Source organism: Ooceraea biroi, chromosome 3 (genome assembly GCF_003672135.1).
Source record: "Ooceraea biroi isolate clonal line C1 chromosome 3, Obir_v5.4, whole genome shotgun sequence".
NCBI classification, from domain to species: Eukaryota; Metazoa; Arthropoda; class Insecta; order Hymenoptera; family Formicidae; genus Ooceraea; species Ooceraea biroi.
Window position 1 is genome coordinate 3,056,172 of NC_039508.1, and position 20,527 is coordinate 3,076,698.

The 20,527-nt window shown below is 45.1% G+C and overlaps 1 protein-coding gene across 35 annotated transcripts in view; it reads right to left on the reverse strand.

The window, feature by feature from the left end:
• The window catches only part of LOC105281370 (microtubule-actin cross-linking factor 1), a 104,968-nt gene that overhangs the window by 75,048 nt on the left and 9,393 nt on the right, over nt 1-20,527 (reverse strand). For 4 of the 35 annotated variants that reach the window (XM_026968674.1, XM_026968685.1, XM_026968661.1 and 1 more), the window contains exons 1-2: nt 12,979-13,286; nt 5,584-6,426 (exon numbers count right to left, since the gene is read on the reverse strand). The exons of 12 other annotated variants lie outside the window; for them this stretch is intronic. In XM_026968674.1, coding sequence (XP_026824475.1) covers nt 5,584-5,767 — 184 coding nt within the window. In that variant the 5' untranslated portion in view covers nt 5,768-6,426; nt 12,979-13,286. Of the gene's footprint in view, nt 1-5,583; nt 6,427-12,978; nt 13,482-20,527 lie in introns of those variants that run through there. 19 more of the 35 variants (XM_026968658.1, XM_026968675.1, XM_026968667.1 and 16 more) reach the window with 11 other exon arrangements.

Consider the following 20,527-nt stretch of genomic DNA (forward strand, 5'->3'; position numbering starts at 1 on the left):
GCCAGCCATCGTGCCAGGAACGCTTCGTACTTGGCGGTTAGCTCGAGATGTCGAAACTTGTACGCACCATCAATACGTCGTGCTATCAATATTTAATCGAAGTGATTAAGACATCTCGCATAACTAAAGCACGCTCGGATCTTACGGATCGTTTTGTGATTAAATAACGGCCGAAAGCACCGCGTATTATGTGGGATTAATCGGAAATTAGCAGATAAATCATTTATCAGCGACTAATTATCGAGAATTAATTGCAGGGATTTATCGTGCCCGTGATTCAGTCTAATCGTGATTTATGGCGTCTACTTGACACGTCATCATCGTAACCCCGTATAAAGTTAACGCCACTCAAGTCACGATACCGTCACCCAGGTTTGAAAGGTCGGCAAGCTTAGACGGTAAGTGTCAGCCTTAACGCCGCCAGACGATGCAAAATGAGAGGTAAAGAGAGAGGCACCAGGGAGAAAGAGCACTCTCCGAGACACTTCTGGATTTAGAAATATCTCGAGTGGCCTGTCCTGCGAACGATCACATTTTCCGAGGACGCCTGTCGTTCTGTCGTGAGAGAATCGCGAGTTCGTGTGTTCTAATGAACGCGCATAACGCGTTCAACGACTCCCACGTTATCCGGTAACGCATCGCGATACAACGTGAAACAAGATACCATGTAACATCATCCATCTGTATAAAGCGTTACAATAGTTGTCGCTGCATATAATAAACTCTGCATAATATGAGAACTTGCATATTAGCTACTATAAACTAGTGCACGAGGATCCTAACATCGAACGTTCAACTTTTTCCAAAACGATATTGAGTTCTCGCGTGATAAGTACAACATATGCCGGAAACTTTGTTTCGTATAAACGTACGGAAAGTTTATTAATGTCTCATACACACGCAGTGCGCGGGGCCGCGCGAACTTTACGGCTCAATTTCCGCTAAATCGCGCATTCCGTTGTACGCTGCGAACCGAGCATTTGTTCTTCGCAGATTAACCGACCTCGTTTTGGGACCCAACTTTGGCCCAGTTCTAATGCCTAAGGCGATAATTCAGCATCGGATAAGGCGGCTTAAGTTTCAATTAACGCGCAACATATCGCGACCTTATTTTTAATAAGGAATCCTCTGACAAATTCACAAAGTCGATTGTTCCGCAATTAAACAACCAGAACTTCCTTGATTGTGATTTTAAGGGAAAGAAAGTGGCACATGTGAATACGGTTCTATTCTATTTTCTTGTCAATCATAATGTATACCGTCCTGCTATTCTTCTCGTAGTGAATGCAAAATAATCGTATATCAATCGGGAAAGATGTGAGAAGAAACATCTCAGGAAGAAGATAAACTACAGCCACTTTTGTTAGTATAACTTTGCGTAATCAGCAACACCGAGAGAATCTAGTAAATTTATTTACACAATTATTGAACGGGCGTACCATGTTTGGATAATCTTTGTAACATTTTAGGTTTAATTGACACGATTAAAGAGAGCATTGATTAAGGCGATCTAATCTGTTACATCTTGCGTGAAAAAAATTCTAGCATAATCAATTTAGCGTTCAACTCGGCGAGAGAGTGAATGAAGTCATGGTCTGCCCAGCAGCTATTTCCTGACAGGATGAAACCTCGACAAAAGATTCCGATCGTGACTGGCCGGATTATCAGACAAGCTCGAAACATACGAAATGATATGTCAGTCGCCCCGTTGGTGTTCACAGCTGATACTCTCGGCTATTAGAGAGAGTTGGCCTGAACTCGCGAAAGGGCGGCTTTCGATCTCTATCATTCGTAGCACTACGACCTACTATCGTTCGCGAGCCAACATAATTCCGGAGAATCCAATTCTCCCAATGCCGTAACTGCAGAGATAGCTTTGCGTGAATTGTCAGTCGTTAATTGGCACGGTCCTAAACGGCTCGTCAATCTATGCCAATGAACAATCAGATTTCGCGATCAAATCCGAGAGTTTAATGGATGATAATAGACGAAAAATTGCGACGCAGAATGTCAACTATTTTTCAGTTTACATTATGGATGTACGGGAGTTACAGACTAATTATAAGCGTTTCCAAGTCTTGTTTCGTAATATAAGAATACGTAATTAATAGCTCTGTATTACACTCGCATTTCAATCAAATGATTACTAGCATCGATGAAACGTTTTACTTAAAGTAATTACATCAGCTTTTCGCACTAAAAGTGATTGTATTTTATATTTATTTTATGCCTTTTAGACGCTTCTAGGTAAAGGCATAAGCGCAACGGTAGAGATAGAGAGGGAGAGAGAGTGAGCTACAGACTAATGTCGAAAAAATGCACTGTTTCTTCAGTAAGTCCTTGTTAGCGAATACGAATGCTGGAATGTTGAAACTTTGATAACGGAAACTGACGTTCCCGAAGCTAAAAATAATCGTCAATGAATGTATTCATTAGTATTCAGTTTTTTCGGATATTCTTGATAGTAATTTAAGTGATACCCTTCCGGTATTTAGGTCAGATATGTTCACTTATCAAATATTCACCAAGAACGCCATGCCTCGGATGACAAAATTCTGATATATAGGGTGAGGCACCTAAAACAGGCCACCTGAATATCTCGGCTGTTATTGGTGATAGAAAAAATGTGTCAGACCAAACTTGCATGGTTTCGAGGGACACATAATTTGTTCTAAATAATTGTTTATTAGGTGGACGCGTAGAGGTCATATGAAGGTCAACTTCGTTTTTTTTAAATGGTATGATGTGTTTTTTTACGTACCATCTAGTAGAGCGTTTGAAGATGCGCACATTGATCTACGGGTCAAAATCATTCAAGGTTACTGAAGGCTAAAATTTCTAATGGCTAGAAATTTTTCATTTCTGAGTTTACGGTATTTTCAATAGCAGAGAACTCTAGGCAATAGAAAAAATAATTATATCATCAACTCAGAACTTCTCGGAAAAGAAAAAATTTCTAACGGCTAGAACTTTTTCATTTCTGAATTTACGGTATTTTCAATAGCAGAGAACTCTAGGCAATATAAAAAATAATGATAACCACAACTCAGAACTTCGCGGAAAAAGAAAAAATTTCTAAGGGCTAGAACTTTTTCATTTCTGAGTTTACAGTATTTTTAATAGCAGAGAACTCTAGGCAATATAAAATAAATTATTTTCCCTTGCAGTTGGCCTTCAGTGACCTTGAATGCTTTTGACTCGTAGATCAATGTGCGCATTTTCAAACGCTCTACTAGATGGTACGTAAAAAAACATATCATACCATTTACAAAAACGAAGTTGACCTTCATATGACCTCTACGCGTCCACCTAATAAAAAACTATTTAGAACAAATTATGTGTCCCTCGAAACCATGCAAGTTTGGTCTGACACATTTTTTTCTATCACCAATAACAGCCGAGATATTCAGGTGCCTCACCCTGTATTATTACATACAGTTATATCCTGTTGCACACATTGGTGTACAATCTTTACTACACAGGCCTTTGATAATTTGTCTTTTTCATTTCTCAATAACAAGAACATTCACTGTTGTTGATTAAAGTGCTATCAATTTTTAAAATCGTTTTAATTAATTCGCGAATGCCAATTACTTTTTTCTATGACAATTTATCAGAATTTTAATAACCAAGGATATTAACCAAGAATGCGCGACATTCTCCATTTGTGATGGCCAGACATTAATCACCAGTGAACGTATCGTTTCGAAAAGGCGCTTTCAAGGAAGCTATAAAAGAGAAATAAAAGAGAACCGCCTCGCTATCCTGATTGACATCTTCGGCTTGTAATACATCGTGCTCACTCGCGAGCAACGACGCGCGTAAATTTTACGCTTCCGTTAGTAATTGCCTCGCTTTAGTTCCCTGGTGCGCCCGAGATCGTGCAAGAGAGATCATAATGCGCGGACGGAGACTCTCAATTTCATAATACGCGTCCTTCGTCGTCGGCATCGTCAAAAGAAATTCGAAGAGGCACGATACGCGATATCGAAAGCAACGTCGCCGAGATGATAACGACGTAACGGCTGCGTCACGAATTGAATTATTTCCACAGCCGGACGCGACGTCGGTAATTACGATAAATTAGCGATCAATCACGGCGTGGAGAACGATACGACGCTGACGTCATTCGTAGGAACCTTCCGGCCGTTTACTTTTGCGCTAAATGAAAAGCAACGTTTGGGCGTTCTACACGCTGTAATGCGCAATCCGAGTGGGCAGAGATTATGAAAATCAACGGGGCTATTGTTTATTGTTTGTCTACTTGGCTTGTAAAATGGTGGGCTGCAATAAACGACGCGTGGAATACAGGTCCGCAATTACATAAACGCAATATACGATGTTTCTTGCTACTTGTTGGACAAATTCATTCAGCATTTATCTTCCCTCCTAGAATTGCAATATTTAAATAAGTTTTTTTTAATTATTACTAATAGCTCACAAAGAAAATAAGATGTAATTTAATTTTTTTTAAAGATTCGACAATGGATAAGATATCTAGGTTGAACAGCATTAGTCTAAGTAGACAAACGATAAAAGAGAACCGCTGCTTTTCGTTATCTGCCTACTTACGTTGCGTATACAGCGACAGTTTGAATATTCCTCACGTAAAATATACTTGGCGCTGCTAAAAAGGCGAGGAAAGCGACACTCATAACTCAAACATTTATCAAACAAATAGTCACGAGTAAAATTAAACAGTTTTGCGACACCTCTCGCGTGTGATAGAAGCACTGGTAGACTAATTTATTATAAAGTTAGTAAAACTCATTGACAGATTGTGTCAGTTTATAAATCTGCCATCTATAAATTAGAAACACTCGAAAACGCACCACATTTGTTATATTGGACATACAGTAGAAATCTCTTGAACACTGATAAACTATAATTATTATGAAACTTATGATTATTCCAGATTAATAATCATTTCAAAGAAAAATTTGCATTTTTGATATTTGATATAAATTGCTATTTTCATTATATTTGAACTGCTTTTTGTAAGTTTCTCAAACACGTCGATCAAACACGCTGTAAATGTTAGACCCAATAGTAGCAAATTTCGACAGTCGATTATACCGAATTCCGTACATGTATACCCGATTCTGAATATTTCCTAAACCGGCAAGAATGTTAAGATTAGCATATCGTAAAGGCCATCCATTTTGGCACAAACTATTCAATGATCGAATCCCGAAACACGTTCATCTCGCGATGAGAACGTTTCTCGTTTGCCAAATCTATATAAATTCAAGTAACCAGATGAAAGATAAACTATTTAGCTATTCAAACGAGAATGGACATGGAAGAAGAAGACAAGATTTCCGGGGTACGGGGTACGGGGAAAAATGCAAAAATATAAAAAAGGGAACAAATATAAAAAAAGAAACAAAGACAAAAAACGAGCTTTCACGAAAAATTTCCAGCATCCGCATGCCAACTCTCTGTCTCTCTCCCTGCACCTACCGTGCGCCTCAATAAACATCGCCCAGCAGCCCCAGAAAGCCTGGGTGTTGCCGGCGCGGTGTTCCCCGACCACGCCATTGCACCCCGGACTCTCCTCCGGGAATCCGTTCGCACTCTGACCTTTGAACTTGGAGAGCGACTCCTCGTAACCGTGCTGGGAGCGTTGCTCGCGCTGGTGCTCGGCAACGGTGTCCGCCGGGTCGAAGCCGAGCCGCTCCTTATAGTAGGCCTGGGTCGACATCCTGTCCTTCTCCGGGCCCCGGGCCGTCCCAGCGAAGTAGAGGGTGCAGGTTTCAACGTTCATGCCCGGCCGCGGAAAACTATCATGACACACTCACGGCACGAACGCGGAACCGACACTGTTCTCCGCCGCCCCGATAACAGTCGGCGGCCCTTCCCTCTTCGTGTGAGTCAGTCGATTATTCGTGTCTAGCCGCGTTTCACCATTCGGTATTCATAAGAAAAAGCACCCACCAGGTATCTCCTCTTAATATCTCGCTGGATTCCAATCTTGGCGCGAGTACGTGAGTATCCCTCACATTTTCGTGAACTTCTGTTCCTCTCGAGGTACACGCTCTCGAAGGAACTTTCGATTTTCGGTTTCGGTCGTTCGTTGAACAGGTCCTCGGGGGACCTGTGTTCGGGGTTTTATTGCCGATCGACAGCACGCCGGAATTTGCTCGCTCAACGCGCGAGCCTCCGTCGAGAGATCTGTCGATTATTCGTCGCAGGGTTACCACGGGCGACGTGCACCAGCTTCGGCTGGAACGCAATCGATCTCTCGAACCCTGCTGCTGGTCAGGAATCGGCCAAGGATTCTCTCCCTCGTCGGATTCCAATCCACCGCGCGTCGTACGCAAATGCTGCTCTGTGTCGTTTCGCTCTTCTATATGGCACTTTGTGAATTCTCGAAAAATACCCGACTCGTTGCGTGCCGTCAGTGACAACGCGGGGATGGAAAACCTGTGCAACGACAATGCGCAATGCGCGAGTGAGACCCTCGAGAACGTTAGATGAGGAAGCTTGATTAGCGATTTCGGGATGAACCACGATCGGAGAGAGCTTTTAATACCAACGAAAATCTCACGGTTGAAAGACGTCGCGTTAATTCCAGAAATACTTGCTAAACCGAAATATTTTATTGACAATAGTTTTAATAATTATCGTAACTTTAAGTTTTGTTGTAACGCGAAAAAGAATTATTGACATGTACTATGTTAGACAATCACGGCAAAAAACGTGAAAAATTCAAGAAATTGTACAAAAGCAATGGAGGAAAAGAGGTAATAATGGTAGGAGTAAAAGTGACGATCGATCAATACGTCCGTGCTAGATTAGAAATCGACGGCCTTGATGCACGCCTAAGTAAGGGAGACTCGGAAACTCGATCATGGTTACGCCCGACCAGCAGGTACTATTATCCTACGCGGTCCATCAAATTTGTAATCGATCATCCAACATGTTAGACTAACAACCGGGGTGGGATAGCGTAACCGCAACAACGTGATGAAACGCGATTGAGTATGATCAAGTCGTAAGGTATCCAACAATCCCATTCCTGCAGCTTTCGAATTTAATAAAAATTTCTAATCACATACTACAAAAGACATTCCTATAAGACTCGACAAGTAAATTAGATTCGCAAACAACGACACTGATGAGGGAAAATTTGATGGACAAATCGTGCGAAGAGACACTGCACTAAGTTACTCATTAAAAAGCTTTTCGATCGGTATCGGACTTCGTCACTTTCATTAAACTGCCGGGCAAAGCAATTCTCCGGCGGGCAATTCTCATTTCCTAGCTCGTGGCACTAGAATAATGAGTACGGCACGAACCTCGGGTTGAATGACGTCGGCGGCGCGATCGGTCGTAGGAAAGCGAAATCGGACAGACGGCGGACAGATCGAGCGACCCTTTCAAACCGACGATCCGCGAGCCGCGTGGAGACTGAGCGCCAACTCACACGCCCGGCATCGACGGGGCTCGAGACGACGATGGAAGCGCGCCTAACCGCGAGATCGGGCTCCCCGCATATGGTAAACGGAGAATGGGTACGTGGGTGCTCGCCGTGGTCGGTGCGTGTGTCGGGAAGAGGGTCGTCATGGACCAATTCGCCGCCGAGGCGGTGGAGGCCGCCAGACGACGTTCGATGGTTACCACTTGCCCGCGTTGCCCTTTCTCTCTCCCGAAATGAAAGGAAAATAAAAACTAGAGATCTGCGAAACAATGGGAATGCGACGTGCGGAATACGAGAAATGCATCGTCGCGACAGGCCGGCAGTGAGACGCATACATGATCGGCTCGGCCGATCGCTCGACGTACAACTTGCAACAGCAGCACACGCTCGTGCAGCGTGTCGCCGCGTGCAATCGGACCACGTATATGTATGCATGTATGTGCACGGTCGTCACTCTTGCCTGCACAAAATTAGAAACGGAAAGAAAACAGAGTGACACGAACCGCCACGCGTCTTGCGGTTAGGTGAGGTCATTCCGCACGCGGTCGTCATTACGCCGCCGTAGAAACCGACTCCGCCAACGTTTCTCGCCGGTACCAATTAATTTATATATAAATAATTATAATTATCGTGAAATTGCACCGTTCTCAGAGAAATCGACTGTTCGAGAATCCGACTGCGATCGCGACGTGAAAGCGATTATTTTTCGACTCCTACTTGATACTGAAATTCAAATCCGAGTTTGCGTCTCTCTTTTTCTCTCTCTCTCTTTGAATTCTATTTAAAGACATCTTTCGTTCCGAATTCAATTTCAGCTCAAAGCGAGGAGAATGTATCTGCCGCCGCTCGTTGACCCGTGAACGTGGCTTTAATTGATCCCGTACACGATGGGACACGCCTAATGGACGAGCCCTTGTTAATTCATTAAACGCCGAACGGCGTACCAGCGATGACGGTCCCCGCCGTGTTAATGTCGCTGAATCACGCGTTCTGAGAAATTTACTCTCTCGCATCTTCGAGTACGCGTCCGCCTTATACGAGCATGGCCTGCTGCTCGTGCAGAGCCACGCGTCATGCGCCGCGATCGCAGAGGTATGCCAAAAACGCGGATGCACCAAGTCCGCGAACAGGATCCGTCAATAGCAGCACTATGACCGGTGCGCTGAACCGCGCGAGGGCGGCTGCCCCGCGAAAGAGGTGCGCATTAATATCTCCGACGCATTAGCATCTCGCATCGCGTGCGAGAAGCGCGGAAGAAGCGCGTGGATATAACCATGGGATATTAACGAAGACAAACCCGTTAAACGGTAGAGCAAAGCCACGACGATCCTGCGGCTGCTTGCTTCACGATCTTCCCGAGTCGGCGTTGTGCGTTATTCGCGCACAGCGGAATGCCGCGTGTTCCCGATTCGATTCCGTGAAGAAAAGTTCCATCGCAACGTCGACAATCTGAACTCCGCGGATAAAAAGGTACATCAAAATTCCGTTCGGTCAAACTCTCATCAAACCTCATCGAAATTCGAGAGCAAGGCTCCACGAGCACATTCCTCGTCGGAACAAGGAGGAACCAGCGAAAGAGAGGAAGGCACGCGCTCGTATCGCGAGCGGCATAACGCGGGCTATACGGAGGCCGGCTCGGCGGCATTCTTGCGCCAAGTCGCATAACGGGTCCGCAGTCGATCTCGGCCCACTACTCCCGAGGCCCTCCGCGCGGTGACTCCCTCCGCGATTAACCTTGAAGGGGACGACTCCGGGGCCCTCCGGAACCCGTCGAGGCTAATCAAGCCGCGCGCCCTACGTGGATTACGAAAAAGTGCGGCGCACACGCTCTCATTCTGTCTCCCTCTATTTCTTGCGACTCTAATTCCACACTTTCTGCCTACATAATCGATCCGCGTGACGCATATTCAGGTGTTCCCCATCGTGGCACGCGTAGCTCGCTCGACCATGGTACCCTTGCAGGGCGTTGGCTCGTAGGACGAGTCGTACGTGCGAGACAAGCGACGAGGACGATTAAGGTAATGAGGAATCGATTTCGAAGCCCAGGTAGGCGGAATGTTGACAGAGAACAAACGCATCGCTTCCCAAAGTAACTTTGACGCGTCTGCCGTAAAAGACGCGAGTACTGTGACTAGATGAATGTGAACAGAAACCGTTCCCCTTAATTGTGGATTTAATGTTACATTTGGGAAAACTCGTGGAATAAACGAGAGCACTGGATGGAAATCAGTGAGCGAACGATCGACAAACCAGGCACTTCACTTTGGAACGTTCATAAAAAAGAGTGCAAAGTAATAAAGGGAACCTTCGGTGGCAACCGACCCTTAAAAGGCTGCGCCAGCTGCGAAGTACGTGGGCTAACGCGAGATAACGACGCTGTTCGCACGGATGTCACGAGCTATACCGAGAGCAGGTTGCGAGTTTCCGCACGCCGCGCCGGCGGAGGCGTAATTTACACGAACATGCACCGATCACAATGCGATCGCCCGACATCCAATAAGCATGGGAGAAATCACGTTTATTCTAATTCCGAACGAACAAGTGTTCAGACCGAGGATGATCAAATCGAGGGGCAAAAACTGAATATGCAGCTTAATAAATTTAGATTTTTTCCGACATTTCTCCTCCGCCCAATACCTATTTATCTTTTTTTATGAACAAAACAAGATTCTGTTGTCAAGTCACATATTTCAATATGCATCTCACGTGCATTGTGTCCTGAAAATTCGGACAGAATCGTCTCCGCTGCCAAAAACAACAAGATTCCTATCGCGTCATGAAAAGTGAATCCTACCTGCTGGCGCTACCAAGAAAGGAAAAACTCGTTTAGACCAGCCGAATTTAGTTTCGAGGAACAGACCGGTTCGCGCGTGTTTAGGCCCGAAACCAAACGGGCCCCACCTGTATTTGCCTAGACGAGTCCGCCCACAATCGGATAACATCTCTCGAATCGCGTGTCGACGATGCAATCCGAATCCGCGAATTCGTCTCCGCAAGTTGGCCGTATACGGGCATTTTAGTCGTTGCAACCGTCTTCAACGTTGTTCGCTCCTTCCACTGAAGTATCATTTACCAGGAGACGATGAGTTCACGTTCGCCCGCAGCGAGGGGCAGTCGAGAAAACAACCGAGAATGATTTCATCTCGTCGAACACAATCACCCGCGAGAGCGCGAGGAGACGTCATTTACGACAATTTGCATTCAGCTTAAAGCGTTGCAGTGCGTTGAAAAAAGTGACAGCTGCTTGGCTGTGGGTAGAATAACAGGTAGAAAGGAAAAGCGAGTCTCTCTCGTAACGCGTCAAGGTGGAGAATGAGGTTTGATGAGTAATTCTGTTACAAAAGATGGATAATGGTAATAATACAGCAAAGGACTTTCATGCACGACCTTGTGCCGTATTAAGGGATTCAAGTGAATTTAGAGGCAATGCTTTCTCGGAAATTAAGTGAGTGAGACAAATTAACGAGACAAAATCGGTCACTATTCTGAATCACCTAAATAGACACGAAAATATATATATATCTGTTGACCGATCTTATTTTATTCTTTTATATAAGTATTGGGTCAGTCAGAAAGTTCGGTTCGATTTTCAATAACTTGATGCCACATATACGTAATACAGTTGCAATGTTGATAATGTCTATATCATAGAGACAAAATGTCTGATCATAGAAGACGTTGGTGATTACCTGATAAATAATCTTTATCTATTTTTTGATTGATAAATAATATTGTTCTACTGAATGCAACAAAGTACAATTTGATGCAAAAATAGAATCAAACTTTTTGTCTAACTCAATATAAAAAATAAAATATTTACGTTTTTCACTGATAATATACGAGACCCCAAAATGTATAATTTTCACTGTCGTTTCACTGAATAACCGAGCGTCTCAAGACACATTAAGATTACGACTATTCTGATTTTTTTTCGCGCAAATTGACGGCGGTTGTTGCACTAGGCAGAACCAAGTCGAGTAAAAGTTTCGCGATCCAACCAAATTAAGAAGTCGCGCACGCTCGAGTCGGCGCGTGAGTAAACGCGTTGTGTATGTGCTCTCGTGCACGTCGCCTCGACCAGTTTTGTCGTGCGGCTTGTCGATTTGCTCGATTCCTCGCTCTCGACGTCCATTACGTAATCGCCGCACTTGATAAAAACGACTTTCTTCTTATCCCACAGCGATCTATCTGTCTGGAACTCGGGGGAAACTCCAAAGCACGCTACTGACGAAAGTAAGACGCGACACACGTATAAATCCTCGAGCACTTCGAAAACGATCAGCGCTCACTATATCATCCGTGCGATCGTTTTTCTACTGGTTGTAAAGCAAACTATAGGCAAATTAATTGTGTTCTTATCTCGCGCGATATCTGCCATCTCGTATTTATACGGATTATGCGGCACCGATAAAATAGCAGATAAACACGCTTGACTGATATCGACGATATATCGAATGACGTTATTGTTGAATCTTCAATAGTCGGAACATACATTTACGTGCGTTGTCAGATGGGTGCAAAGTGTGAAAATGATTTAACCAAGCAAGTCGGTGTATCGAGCACTCGGTATCTTGAATACCTGGCGTGAAATGTCTTGGCGAAACGGAGATTTCGAGATTAAAAGTCGAAATTAATTCTGACGTACATTGTGTCTCCTTCAAAGAATCCTTTGTTTCATCGATTTCTACGATATCCGATAAGTTCTACGTAAGCCGTATATGCGACACGTAAGACGTGCAATAACTTAAAAGTCCGTATCACGTTCTTGGTGTCAATGAAACATTTTGAGCAGATAACAGGTACACCGAACACGCGCAAGCGATAACGATGATAAACAAGCAGAAAAGTCGCGGCATGAGAAAGAAGAGGCGTACTCATTGATACATCGATATATCGTTCAAGAGAGAGAAGGAGGGAAAGAGAAGGCAAAAGAGAGGAGGGAGTGTTGGAACCGCCGTGATTACGAGGTCCGTGTGACTCAAACGGACGCCTGGCGCTGCCACGCCGTTCGGGATACTTTCGTGTAGATTAGAATTATTCCGATGGCATAACACAGCTGGAGGCGTATCGCCCGACGAGCGATAAAAAATAAATCGAGAACTAAAATCGATACGTATCGAAATAATAAATTTCGTTCTCGGCGTTGCGTGAAACGCGGAAAAATGCAGTTCATCTCACGCCGCGTTCTCCCCGGGCGCACACGAACACACAAGTCAACAATATTTTCGCATGTCCGCAACACAGAATTCCAAAATTGCACGTATCCAACGCGAATGCGAATCCTTGCAACGGTTCATTAAAATCGCGGCTCTCTCCGTACACGCGTGAACCGCGAGCGGAATCCTCGCGCCATCAGGAAGCCATTGGGTGCGCAACTGCGTACCTCGAATACCGTAAACGCCAAAGTAACGCCTATCGTGAGCGATAACGCGAACACATGATCGGTTAGCGCGGAGTCGAGGGAACGTCAGCGTTTACCGCGTCCGGGGAACGGTACCGCGAGGACTCCGCGTCGGATCGTTACCCGCGGTCGCTCTAGGCCGCTGGATACCTACTAGACTAGAATAATGTCACTGACACCCGCGAGAACGGAGACACACCAGGTCGGAAACACGAGCGAGCGACCGCTGCCTGCTTGCTCTCCGCATCGTCCGGCGCGCGAGTACAGTTCACTACTCCTCGTACCGCGCGGACACACGCGCGCTGCACGGCGACACGGCGACGACCGGGCGCCTCGAAACGTGGCACTGCGAATTCCTTCTCTCGCGGAGAGCGTGCGTGTGTATGTATCGCGACGACGACCACGAAGACGACGGCGACAGCGGTGGCGCGTTGACGACGAAGTCGTCGAGTATCCGGAGCGGAGAGTCGCGTCGCGAGCCAGGTGCTGGAGCGACAAGGAGAAAAGATAGAGAGAGAAAAATCAGAGAGACGGAGAAAGAGAGAGAAGGAGAGGGAGAGGGAGAAATAGAGTCAGGCGCAAGGACGGAGGCGGTAGCGACGAGAGGAGCACAGGGACACGCGGACGAAGTGGGAGAAAGAGAGAGGGAACGGAGGCAGAGAGACGAAAAGACAAAGAGAGACGAGGAGGAAGGAGGAAAAGAAGAGAACAAGAGAGAGACAGAGAGAGAAAAGAGCGCACTGAGAATTGGAGAGGACGCGGTATGTCGCTCCGCCGTGCAGGCCACGTCGCCTCGGAACGCAGACTGCCGACGCCTGGACAACTGCCGCCCACCCGGCCGGCTCTCCCTCGAGAGAGAGAGAGAGAGAGAGATCCGAGAAGCGGGCCTCGGCCCTCCCCTCCTCAACCTGCTTTCCTCTACCGTCCCTAAGTTCGCCGCGCCGCCGACGATCGTCCTCACCGCTTCCCGCTAGCTCGACCCGTCGGTTCCCCACGATCGCGGTCCTGCTCGCTTCCTCCTGCGAAAGACGAAGGAGACGAAGAGCCACGGACCGCGGAGGGGAGCACGAGATGTGGAGCAAGAGAGGAGAGAAGAGAAGAAAAGAGAAGAGACAGGATGGAGGTACGGGAGGATGAGGAACGTGCCTCCTCGTGCCGGTGCAACGCCGTGGAGAACAGCCACACGTCGAAGGCGCCAGTAAGGCAGGTCACGAACCCGCAGGGGTACGCGCGGATTTACGGAAGTCGCGGATTTTCGCCCTCCCCGTTCTCTCTTCCTCCGGATCGGGGATACGTTATTTTCGCGCGATCGGGAGAGCTGTTCCTCGCGGTGAAACGTTCGAGTGACCCCGGGCGGCATGATGCGATGATTTTCAAGCAGAAGCCTCGATAGCGCAAACGCGGAAACAAATTTGCAATCTCGAAGAGCCGAAAGCATGATAAATCAATCGATTTATCGCACTTTTGTGTTCCGTTATATGTATATTTTTAGAAGCACCGCGGGGTGACGTGGTCGCAGATTCGGTACCGTTTATAAGGATGCATGCAACAAGCTGTGCACTTTCAGCGTGCATTATTCACACTCGCGCTTCCTCGAACGATGCTCGTCAGGAGAGCCGATCGTATTTGTATCATAACGGGCGTCATCATTGAGGCATTCACGCCCGATTATTCGGCCCCTAATGATGCTCTAGAGCCCGATCGGGAGGAGCACTCGCGGTCAAGTGGACAACACACGTGGGGCTACCACTACTATTTAGAGCACCGGTCGTCTCTCATGCACCCCACCCAGAAACCCGCGTCCAGACTATTCCACACGCGTTCGGGAGCAGGAGAACGCTGGTCAAATCTCCTCGGTGGGGTCACGCGTTATTTCTCGCAGCCACGTAACCCTCGGCAGTATGCGTGCCTAGGGATGCTTAAATTTGATCAGCCACTGATGCCTTTCGTGGCCGCAAGGGTAAAGGGCAAAATCGTCATCATGAGATTGCACGTTAATGCTTGGACTGAAATAGATGCTCGACTCGGAAGAGGATCTTTAGTTCACATTAATAATTTTGTTATTTTTCTTTCAAGCATTGTTATCTCTATTGAATTGTTTTGCGGATTCGAAATGACCGAAGCAATTTGAATCAAATTACATTGAGATGTTTAAGTAAAGAAATGCGGATGCAGCACCGATAAGTTCGCACATTTTCAGGTCAGCTGCTCAATGTAGCCATGACACCATGGTAGCGGGCTTTTTTACAATTTACTCGCGTTTTATGTAGTTGGCCAGCAGCTTTAACTGGCATTCCTAACTGTACAACGATGGAGACCAAGATTATTCCAAACATATAAATACATCACTTCCCCTGTATGAAATCAGTCTCGTGTCGGACACCGATTATCTCAATTCGTTGCCAATGTTAATTATCGAAAAAACAATACATTGATAGATATAATTCCCAAAACTTATGTGCTATTTATGGTACTTATATACGCGAGTGTAAAACCAATTGAAGCTTTGAAACGTGCAATATTTTACAAGTGTTAGATACTGATAAAAGTTAATTGTTAATCTGAAGAAAATGCGAGTAAAATTGGAAAATATTTTACAAGGTAAGTTTTCAATAATTTCCTGTATTTTCAAGAATAAATCGTATTTTGAACGTATATCTCTCTATTTTAAATATTTAAATAATTTCTTTTTTTAAATTGTGACATTTTCGAAATGAATGCATTTATATCAAATCGAGTAAATTTGCGAGTAAAAACGTGCAAAATCGAACTGTAAAATCATTGACATGCGTATAGTGAAGTATATTTATGCAGATTATGAACATTGTACTTCCAATCACGACTCAAGCGTTGCTCTCGCGCGTGTTTTATCACATATCACGTGCAAAGCATCTTAAGACTCTGAATATCGAGGCACAAGACAATTGTCACGTTTATGCCGATATCGAGAGTGTTTCGTGACTAACTAATCATACCTCCTATCCAAAAAGTTTCCGTTCTTTTTACTCTTAGGAAGAAAAAAAGAGAAAATGCAATATAAAAATAATCCTGCAATAATTTTCAAAAACATTTGTCAGACTAAAAGAATTCAGAGTACCAACGGCTACCATATGATAGCGATACTAAGGTGTGGTAAAACGATATCGATGGGATGGATGCACCGTACTCGTAGTATTTCGCTATCTCCCGACGGTAAGGTAGATCTATCGCGAATATTATGCCCATATAAATTACAATATAAAAATTAAACGTGTGATTTTAATTACATTTATGTTGGAATTTTCATCTTTGAATCGACAAACAGACGACAATCGACATTCAAATAGATTCTCACATTTATTAGTCGAGTTTACTCGTCCGACTAGCGGCTTCTTTATAACGGTATTCCGAGGAAAATTTTTCGCTACTTTGACACAGCCTTATGATATACACCATTTGTACTGTATTAATATGCTCGCGTATTCAAATGAGATAACTGTTAATTATTTTTTAATTTGTCCACACAAAGATAATATAATGCTCGATCAAATATTTTACCAACGTAATCGTTATTTTGAAAAAAATCTCCCTTAAATAAATAAGTCATAGAAATTTTAATAAAACAAAACTATTTGTACTTTTTCTCAAGTCATGCTTATTATATTACAAGAATAATTATAATGTACGCGTACCGATATATGTAAGTGAACCAGAATGAGCACTCTTTGTATCAACAGATACGTAACAGGTATATGGCATTTACATAGCAACTAATACCACGAGGGAACATGCGAATCTAGCTCGACCAAGCGATATTCCACAGTATCATTTACATCTCAAAAGGAACAAAAAGTAGCCAAAGGTGTTTCTTAAAACATCTGCATGACACAAAATTTCCAAATTTCAAAATAGTCTGCATGCAAGCGCTGGTGCGAAATTTGAACTAATGCGCGAATTATGCAGATAGTTAATGGTGAGCATCGACTCCTATTCCTCGTTTTTCGCAAAAAATGAGCCAGGGCGAGAGTGCGATAGAGAGCCACGACGGGGAACCTCGAGATATCCCATGGAACAACGCGAAAAGCTGCGCGCCACCCAAGGGTAATCATTACCCGCCGTTTAAATTTACGTTGGGCCTCCGTGTGTGTTCGCGAGCTGCTTAAACCGCCGGTTAAATTGCTCAGCGAATGAATGGGCACGAAAACGTGTACGTTTAGTCTGCGCGCTCAAATGAAAACTACGAAAAGGAGCCTGTGCGTCCAAACAAGCGTGCTCTGGGTTTACCCGGGTACCCCCGGGTGTCCGTTTGCTTTTATTCGGAGACAGTCGGCGCACAGTCTGGAATTGACATCTTCTTAATCCATTAGAAACTATAACTATGTTCCATCTAATTAAATCTGTCGTGTTGCAATAAATAACGAGATTACTAAAGTGTCTTCCGGCGAGCTTCGTTACATCACGAAAGCTTCATGTCGCACGAGACTAATCGCAAAATGGCTTTCCGTGCCCTCATGGGGAAGAATCGTCCAGCTGGCGGTAATTAAAAGTGGAGAACGCAACGGGCATATCGCTAACCGTAGGCATCAGCCAGAGAGGCGAACGAAGAGGCGGCTGATGGCGTATAGCCGGCCATCGAACCGTGACCCGAGAGCACCTGTTGCCGCCTCCACGGTCGCGGCACCCGTGAACTGACCTAGCCTGTCCCTACTTCCCACAGAGGTACAGCGATCCCAACCAGCTCGACCGGTGCACAAAAACGGAATCATTGTCAACAGCTTGAGAAATTAATCCGTAAAGTAAACCTAGTAAAGCCACGCTAAACAGTAGACGTCATCGTGAGACTTACTGCATGTAGTTGATCATTTGAGGAATTATTTGGTGATCTTGATGCAGGATGTTTTAGTAGTCTTGCTGTTCTACCGTATCGAAGATTAATATTGTTTCAGATTATAAATGGTAATATTATGATAAACATGTTTTCAACTTTGCGTCAAGTTTATGAAGGCTTTCCGCCAAGAATCACTGTAATGTAATAATTTTTATATTAAAGTCTGACGTTACGAAGTGGTTGCAACAACGATTGAGAGGCGATTTCCGGTCGAGATGAAGTTAATAAATGATACGAGTACCGATGCCATCGCTAGACACGTCGCGATTCAGTTACGCAACAATGACAGGTAGTTCCTGTTCGCGTCATCGCTACACAAATGGAGTGCTATGTACAAAATGCTGCACCGGCCACCTCATGACTAATAGCGCATAACAAACTTAAATTGCCATGGATCATTAATACGGACGAGCAGATTCGCGATTGATACGCAGGTTCTTATAATACACATTGCACTTGATGCGGATCATATTGAGGCTGCGCGCGCCAACTGACGCGAATTGAACCGAATTGTAGATCCGTGATAAGGAATCTTAACACGAGAGAATGTTGCGAAAAAGAATCATGCAAACTCGCTTCCGCTATGCAAATCTCGGCTATTATTCAGGTTTTAAAGCGCCGCTTGTTCAGGCTCGGCAAAAAGTCTGTTTTTGTCCAGGCTCCTGAATAATGAAGACTACTGACACCCACGTGGCGTCATCGTGCGCGTTCCGAGACAGATAATAATCAGAGGAGTCTGGAGGCGCGTAACCCGCGGACGGGAAGAGCGACCGGGGAAGAGAAGAGCTCGTGAAAAAATTATCGCGGTAAGGCGATCTCTGACGCGCAACTCGATATTTACAGAATAATCTCGGGTTTCTGCTCTCATCGGCACCCCTCATCGAAGATCGGCCGCGACAAGTGGTGTCACAGTATACACGCGATGGTCGTTGCGCTACAACTTAACGGCATTCATAGGGATGACTCATTCTTCAACGTCCTCAACAACCTGAAATATAGCACCGCATCATTTGGAGATCTTCGAGGAAAACATTCTCGCTCAAGAAAGTGGAAGAGAAGTACCGCGCGGCAGTCAAATCTCACTTGAAGTCATTCGTATCGTCTTTTAATTGCTTGGAAATTTAGGGAAACATTTACGTGTTCTGGAGAGAATGACCGTTCGCTTGTTTGTACAGCGCTGTCTATTTACAGATCGTTAGCCTCACGCTACGAGATCAAGGTGGCCGACAACAGGGTTGCCACGTTATTATGTCATTTTTGAATGTCCGAAGGTAACGCCCAGTACCTTTTATGCACCTGGTCGACCACCGTGATCCGGCTGTTAGAATAGCGGGCTATTAACATCATCCATTATTTTTGACGTGACCCTAATCATCTCCGGGATAACGTTGATGGCAGAGGAGCAGAATCGTCAGAAAGCGTGGTCGTACAATTGAATTCGGGGTACGAAGCGGTCTCTGTTACGTCACGCTGCCACGGAGATCACCGTTGATCGACAATCTTCATCAATCAGAGCAATAATGTGACAGCGCGGAGTAAAGAATCGGAGTGGCAGACGATCCAAATGTCCCGCGCATAGTTTTGTAACTACGTTTTTGACATTACACTTTGATTTGATACTTGATAATTAAAAGTGTATTATATTAATAATAATATGTAAATTATAGATATCATTGAACATATCATACACGGAAAACGATAACAACTTGTACCTTAATAAGAAAGTGTGATCTGAACAGATGACTTCTGTGTCAAAAGGGAGTGCGCTCTTATCTCTGACTCACTCATTCGAGTATTTAGTTACGTGTCTTTCCGCGAACGGGAAAGGAGTGACGAACATTCAATGAATGATAACGGTAGCTGACAGCAGTGACGAGGGACGATGTCTGGATGCAGGAAGAGATCGCAGGCTCGTGGGAGAGGAATTTACATGCGAACGATACGACCGGCGCGATCGGGCGTCGACGTGCCCGCAGCATCGGATTACGTTAAAGCTCACAAGATGAAGTCCGAGTAGGTGTTAATTGAACTTTATCTCGCAGCGCAAGAACGTTACTTTATGTAAATCTACATGGCGCCGACAATGAGTCGTGAAATACCTACAACAGAAGACACGAATTTGAAATCCTACTTGTCAATATCTGCCGAATCCATATTTGTTCCCAGGAAACAATATAAAATTATTTACAATTATTTATTCGTTTATTATTTTGATATTTTGCTAATCGGTCTTCCGATTATCAAACGAGGCTGCTTACTTCCATTTTCAAACCACTTTAACGTCAACAAAGTTAATATTTAACATCGAATGAGACGTCACACGTGAATTTCACGCGGGTCGATCCGACACATTCACGGATGTTTACGATACACCGAGCTAGAGTCGACGTTTCGTTCCTGTCGTTCGGCTGGAAGATTGGAACAATGCTTCACACTGTGTTACGCCGAAAAGAGCTGCGAACGACCGTGCACTTGCTAATGCGTCCGCTATATTTACCGGCGCGGAAAGTAAATAACCACCGGCCAAAATAGCCGCGAGAGCGGGAGTGTCAATGTTGTTAACAATCCGACGAAAGTATGCCGCGGCGAGCGCGCGAGCGCATCAGGATGAATCAGCGACATTTGGCAGCATCTCTAAATTTCACAGATTCAGCGCGCATTCGTGCCGCGCGAGTGCCGAAGCCAATAGAGTGGCGTGGCGAGTCCAGCTGCTCTTACGGCGAGTTCCGGCCTGCCTCAAGTGTATTACTTCTACGAGACTCTAAGAATGTGCTGAAGCATGGCGATTACGAAGGTTTTATGCCACGATCTTTGCCTCGCATCAAACGAATGAAAT